This window comes from Macrosteles quadrilineatus, unplaced genomic scaffold, assembly GCF_028750875.1.
Source record: "Macrosteles quadrilineatus isolate MER2022 unplaced genomic scaffold, UCM_ALF_1.0 Scaffold_6__1_contigs__length_79288215, whole genome shotgun sequence".
In the NCBI taxonomy this organism is placed as follows: Eukaryota; Metazoa; Arthropoda; class Insecta; order Hemiptera; family Cicadellidae; genus Macrosteles; species Macrosteles quadrilineatus.
The window spans coordinates 3,935,878-3,943,279 of NW_026542599.1; the positions used below are offsets into that span (position 1 = coordinate 3,935,878).

The 7,402-nt window shown below is 30.7% G+C and overlaps 1 protein-coding gene across 3 annotated transcripts in view; it reads left to right on the top strand.

Annotated features, from left to right (window-relative positions):
• Positions 1-6,175, top strand: part of LOC128996176 (neurotrimin-like) — a 356,524-nt gene extending 350,349 nt beyond the window's left edge. For all 3 annotated transcript variants that reach the window (XM_054421314.1, XM_054421313.1, XM_054421315.1), the window contains 3 exons: positions 2,559-2,630; positions 4,194-4,301; positions 5,801-6,175. In XM_054421314.1, coding sequence (XP_054277289.1) covers positions 2,559-2,630; positions 4,194-4,301; positions 5,801-5,889 — 269 coding nt within the window. In that variant the 3' untranslated portion in view covers positions 5,890-6,175. The remainder of the gene's footprint in view (positions 1-2,558; positions 2,631-4,193; positions 4,302-5,800) is intronic.
• The last annotated feature ends 1,227 nt before the right edge of the window (positions 6,176-7,402 follow it).

The following is a 7,402-nucleotide window of genomic DNA, read 5'->3' on the forward strand; positions in this document are numbered from 1 at the left end:
GTTAATCCTTTCCCTTTTTTTCCTTCATGCAATATGGTCAGACAACATTTAATGAAACTAAGATAAAATATATATTTTTTTTATATTGATAATACACTGCATTTTTCGGAATTGATATTCTATTATTTTTAGAACAACTAAATAACCTATAATCGCAGATTATATTTCCATTCCACTTCTTACAGCTGTTAATCATAATGCTATAAAATATTTATGTTACTGTAAGGCTTAATGAATTGTTTTCTATGTCTATATTTGGGTATTTAAAACGGCAATGGCATGTTTTCAAATGCGGAAAATAATAAGATCTCAAGTTTCATGAGTCCTTACTGAACCTTTCCTAATCTCGCACTGAGGAGCGAATATTTGTTTCCTCAGTTAACACGAAAAGCTCCGAACTTCGCCGGAAAAATACGATTGTGCTTAAAACGATTCATAACCGGCACGGCACGATCGTGTTTTCCCGGTGAAGTTTTAAAACAAACAGTTTTTTTTTTTTTTTTTACTCAAACTACCTCCAGAGTTGGGTCCATAAAATATTCAAAACTTCAATTTCGTTCGTTTAGGTTAACATATTTGTATATTGTCTAATCATAGTTAATTAGTTTTTTAGCTTCTAAACTGCCACTGTAATCATAGAATAAATTAAATAAATGAGACTTTACGCTAATGGTCTAGGTCTTATTAATAGTTATATTTTAATAAGAATACCAAGACATTAAAAACATTATATTGATTTGAAAATTAATTTTACACCTCAGTTATTGTGTGAAATGTATTATGTTCAGTTAAAACTAGACAGCTGTTTTTTTTATATTTTTTTTATAAGTAACATTGAAGTAAATCGTTCATTCATGTTGTTGTAAAATTAAAATTATTTTCTGTTAATTTTTGTTAACATTGCTTATTCATTTTCTCTCCCACATTTTCATTAATTACACATAAACACTCACCACAGTAATCATTAATACGTTTAACTAGTACCACTGAATATTGGATACTGAAGTAAGCATCCCATCTATATGGAACAGCTGTCGCCAATTTGTTATTAAAAAAGAACATAGTTATGGGAGCCAGTTACAGAATGCGCTATGATCTAAAATTCTACATTCTACCTTATTTAGTGTTGCTGACTAAGTTTATGGGTAATAACAGTTGCTATAATTCACCTTAAGTCATTCTATTAGATTGACTTTGTTAAAAAGTCCGTATATGCGACAGAAATTAATGAGATCAGCGCAATCTGTCGGTGACTCATCTCAACTACGAAGACTTTGAACATTGGCGACAACTTTTACATGGAAATGGAAAGTCTAGTAGTATTAATAGTCAAAGCTAGTACGTTTTTATGCCAGCTTACATTACTATGATGTATTCCCACGTACGAAAACACTACAATTACGTGAATTATCACGTATTAAGCAAATAAATGAATCGTTTAATCAAAATATTTCAGCAAAGTGTTGTGTGCGTTAAGCCTGTGAACGTGGAGGCTTAGTATCACTTTGATATTAAGTACTTATATACTAGCGTGATCTGCTAGTAACCCTACGAAGGGCTCATATGCACTGGTTCGCAGTTGCCCACAATCCTATTTTGAGATTGCCCCTCCACTCAAGCAGAAAATGACAATTGTTCTGCCCATCGCCTATGAGATGATTGAGTTTCAGACTTATCAAATTTCTTCCACCGACCACAAAATGTGATATTTTCAACTTCGCGATCCTCTTATGGAAAATTTGTAATTTCCAGATTAACTAGATTTTGAATCAGTATTGTTAAAGTATAATATTTTTATAAAAATGTTTTTAGTTACGAGTTTGATATTTTTTCAACGACCATATTATTAAGTAAAAACTAACTATAGGCAATTGAAAAAGTATTACAAAATGTTTTATTGATATATTTATCCTGCATAATAAAACGTACATTTTAAAATGAGCTGACACCTATCGCATTACACGTTGATATATTGTAAAATTGTAACATCGTTTACACTTAATGCAAATGTTTAAGATAATGATAGATAAAAAAGTACAAGGATGTTTTTATAATGTCTTTCAATCCTTTCATAGACTATACAAATATCTTTTGTTTGGATTTACCTTGAAGTCATTTCGGCACTTGTATCTTAGTTCAAAAACATTAAAAATGAAATGTTAATTCATTACATAGTTTTATTTCCATCCTTGGGCTAGCAATTTATCCTATTCATTTATTTAATGGGATAATACCAAATTCACGCAAACCATTTGGTACAACCCTGACTTTAATTTACTCTTGGTTTTAGGTTTTAAAGTTTGGCTAGCACTAAACGATTGATTTGGAATTTACACGTTTTATAAGAGTGAATTATTTTCAAAAAGGGTCACATACTGTTTTTATTTTACGAAAACTATTGTTAAGACAATTTTGTTAGTAATCACGAAGTAAATTTTCTCTATTGAATCATAACATCAAACAAGCATTATCAAGCCCCATCACTGAGTCTAAATTAAAATTGTCTAAAGAATTGTTATATTAGTTGTGAGTCTATTTTGAAATTTGTATTCTTGCAGATCCTAAGGGAGAAATCAAGGATGGTGACATGAACAACTCAATCAATCCGTATCCTGCTAAAAATGACAAAGGTAATAATTACAAATAAGGGTAAAGTATTTCCATAGAAAATACCATTCTCTTTGAAATAACCTCTGGATACTCAATGCACCTAAGATATAGTTAGAGTACTTAAAGTACGATGTACATTCAAGCGTTTAACTCAACAATGAACAATATTAAAATTTAGAGAAACAATACTTAAATTTATTTGTGTACTTGAAGATTTACATTCTTACAGTAAGTGTTATCCAATCCATTACAAACTCATAAAATAGGTATCAAATAGTGATGTACTAATTTCCGAAACGTAGAAATTTATTCATGATTAGTAAGTACATAGTTCTTGTACTATAGACTCTGTAATCCCATTTCATTTTTAAAATAACCTTCAGAAACAAAATCAATCTAAAAAACTGTGAAGATTAAAATATCGACATAATTACAATTGTAAAGAAATGACTGCAATCATTACTAAACATATGATACTAAAAATAAACTAATATGTTCAATAAACAATAAAATCCACAAGCACAATTACTGATAAAAAAACAAACCGATACGATGGTCGAGCAGTGTTCTATTATGGGTGTCATCACCTGTAAACAAATCCATTATCGCTCTCATCCAATCTGCGAAAACAAATTATCAGAAAATTGGATCCGTTGTTAACCGTAAACAATAATGAGACTGGTTGCGCTTTTTGGCTAAATGAACAAACATGTTCAACTGACCGGATCAACAATCGCTAAGGGATTATCTACTTGAGTTTTGTGCAATCAACTAGTAAAGTAAAATTTGTTGGGTTATTTTATGAAGTTCCAACCAATTGTTAATATTTATAACTTTAATTCGGGTTTTATTTGAGAATACTGAATTGTTCACGCCTGTGTATTTGTTAGTAATAGGCTGACAAATATCGACACTATTATGGTACCAACAGTTGAATATTTATAAAGACTGCTTGTCTGTATGTGATTTTTAATAAGCCCACAATATTTAATATGTACGTACACATTATTTGTGTATTGCCATAAAACGCAATACTGGGTGCATAAAATGTATTATAACAATTTAAGATATATTTTACCTATAAACCTGACCCTATGCAGGATACTTAAGACAAAGAATCTAAATGGATTTAATTTCACATTCCTGGCTTATTTGTTTTTGTTTTCTAGAGCTGGTATGCAAAACCAGCAACCAAATATAAAGTTTGTTCATATAGATTAGTGGTATTTAGCTGGCTGTATCAAATTGTGCTTGTGTAAAGTAAGCTGTGTTTAAATCTAGACGTTTGAGCTAAAAGTCGTTAAAAATTAGCCATTTAAAAATGTTTCACTTATAAAAGTTTTTTTTGCTCACATTCTCTTTGACTTATTTAGAAAACACTCCCAGTTTCAAATTTGCAGTTCCAATGGATGATTTCAGCATTAAAAAAACTACATGTTTATACTGGGAAACCTGTTTTTGTGCAAAGATGAAACCTAAAAAAAATTGACTTGGGAATCCTTGAACAGCCGTATTGACTGTTATTCTATATTATAAGTGCTAAATACTATACTAATAATTTCTATTATATTCTTCTCAATCAGGCAACAAGTACCAGTCTAGTCTGAATGAAATCGACAAATCTGAACAGAAATCACAAGAATCACCCGCAAAAGGCACACACTATGATTGGCCAGAAAACAAACAAATAGGTGAGTAAAATACCACAGCAAAATAGGGAACTCCATTAGTTTCGTAATATATATTTTTAATTGTTAAAAAGGGTCAAAGGAATAAAGCATGTTTTTCTTTCACTGGTTATGCTTATTTATCTCCTACATCAATTAATCTTGTAAGATGATATGATACAAATACGGTAGATTCACGTGAAAATGTTTCAAAGTAACAACCAAGCCAATTCAATGGCATTTACATGAATGTTTCTTTTACAAAATATTTGCCCATCAATTATTTAAAACAATGTACCTACTATTTCTTTAAAACACATTTTAGTTATAACCACCATAACGTTGTAATCATATCTAGGAAATTTTATGGAAGATATTGTTTTATCCATTCAAGCTGGACTTAAATTATTCTAAATACGTTGAGTATGTTTTATTTTGTGTACTAAATATTTTAAGCACTTAAATCAACGGCAAAGAAAAAACGGTCCAATTAAATTTAAGTAAGTTTTTTGCGAATTTTAACAACAGATAGCAAAAGTTCTCACCACAGTTATAAAAAAACACTTAAATGTTAATAATACAACATCATCAAGTATGTTTCGATGTTGATTATATAATGTGCACTCATGTACATACATACAGTTGATGATTTCCCTCGTTTTTGTGCATTTCCCCCCCCCCCCTTAACAGTTCCCTCCAAATCAGTCAAATAATAATCCTCCACGCATTCCAATTTATGATATTTCCTCCGTGGAAGTCACAATTCTAGAGGGGGAGAACGATGTGGAAGAAATCGTTGGAAAAATAAACTGAGAAATGAAAACATTCGTTTTTATTCTCTCTCTCCCAGTATTGACTGTCAAACCCTCTTTGGGTTGCTTGAATAGATTAGTTAAATCTTGTGATTTCCCCGTTATTCTAGAGTATTTTTCTTCTACCAGAATACCGCAGTTATATAAAGTTTGAAACTTTCTGGTTATGGTTACCTGTCAAGGTATTGTTGCGTTACTAAATTTATTGCTTAAAGATTAATTTTCTTCTATTACCTTATAAGACTACAGTAATTTATTTATAAAGTAAAATATAATTTTTTTTCCAATTATTTTTAAATTATAATTTTGTTTTAATTATTTTAAATATTAGATTAAAATTCTGTAGCTCTTCAGTAAAAAAACGCATGAAAATAAATAACTGTTTCTATAAATATAGATTATTCTAAAGAATGGACGGATGTCAAATTAAATATCACATAGCTTACAATTTATTTCATGTAACATGTGTTTTCTAGATATTATCAATCGTCTGATAATTTAAAACTAGCTCATAAGACCGTGAACGCTTATTGTTCAGACACACATTTGCATACACTGGTGTGAAAATAAGTAGGACCTACTAGATTTCCTAAGACTAGCAGATTGCTACATAGAAAATACAAAATGATCTGTTACGTCTCCATGATGCTGTTAATTAAACATGTTATTATCCCCTCACCTGAATTGATAACTTGAACTTTATTTTTCCAGGAGGGGCAGGCAGACAGGAGGCGCATGTAGCTTTGCTCGTCCTGTCATCGCTGAATATACTCTGGCTAGCGGAACTGCTGCGGAGATAAGTCACGTGGAGTTGTGGCGCCGTCCGCCAGGAGCGCTAGGCGACACACCGACTGACACAGTGTTGCCGTTGTGTGTACAGTGTTGCCAGACTGACTCGAGTCATATATCATATAGAGCAATAGGAACTGCAGTTTTGTATATGGACACGTTGTTGTGTAATATATAATCTAGGCTTGTTAAGTTTTGAACTGTTCAAAACAATATCATTTGTATACGTTGACAGCGGTGTACTCTTACGTATTCTCCTGCAGACAAGAGCTATGATTTTTGTTTCTATGATAAAACATTGTACTCTCACTAAAACATTGTAAACAAACATTGTAAAACATTGTTAAACATTGTAACTCTCACTATTTTCCTAATATGTTGAGGTAGTTTCGTATGATTTACCCAACATTTTTCGGGGTGGGGGGAATTCATTTATTCCGAGTATGAAATTCCTAGGCTTTTACCTTGGTCAGGTTCTATAAGTATCGCTTTACCACTATGTACAGGGAATAACAAACATGACATTATATTGATTTATAGGTCAAAATAAGAGATTCTTAGCAGTATGCAAAGGTGGTATTACAAATAATTTTCTCGTGTGATTTGTTTTTAATTTACCATGAACCTGTATCAAAACATGTTAATAAATTTTAAAACTTTTATTTACATACATGTAAACATTTTACAATTGACAAAGACAATTTGTATGAGCACTTTATATTAATATTTTGGTAAATATTGTTATCACTTAATGTTTCCACTAAATTGTGTAATAGTATATTTAAGTTTATTTTATTAAAACACTTACTAAACAGAGTTCGTCGTACGGGTAGTGAATATCAAACGGAGTCGTTTATGAAGAGTAAATAGTTAAGTAGGATTGAACTTAATAGTTATTCTAAGATACAAATAAACGCATATTTCATTACTTACACATCAAGATAAATTAGAAGCTCGTTTAGGTTTAAAATGAAATTTAAGTTTTTAATTTCTTATTTTTTGTAAAATTGATTTGGTTTTATTTCAATCTGTGAGATACATCTTGCAAAAAACTGAATGTTGACTCGTACGGTAGCTTAGAACTCACGGAAATAATCAATGCAGGGTTTTAGAGTTAAATAGTTCTAGTTTGAAATCTAAATATATTTTTAAATGGCATTCACATGTCACATGTAAATGTTTGTTGCTCCTGTTTCGTTCTAACAGCCACGTCATCCTTGCTCAATGTGAATAACTTATGGTTATATTGTGTGCAAAGCTAAGACCTTATATTGTGTATTCTACTGTTAAAATCAAATATGACAATGGATGTACATTGAATAAATATATAAATAACACCACAATTCGTCTATTTGTTACCGTTTTTGTTTGCTAAATTAGGAATTATTTACAGTAGGCTAAGTAGGCATATATAAATTTTTGTGATAATGCTATAACAGATAACCTTTTATAATAACGAAATAATACTTGTAATATTTGTTGCAAGGAAACAGAGGCACATGTTTCCACTTATAGTGGTTTACG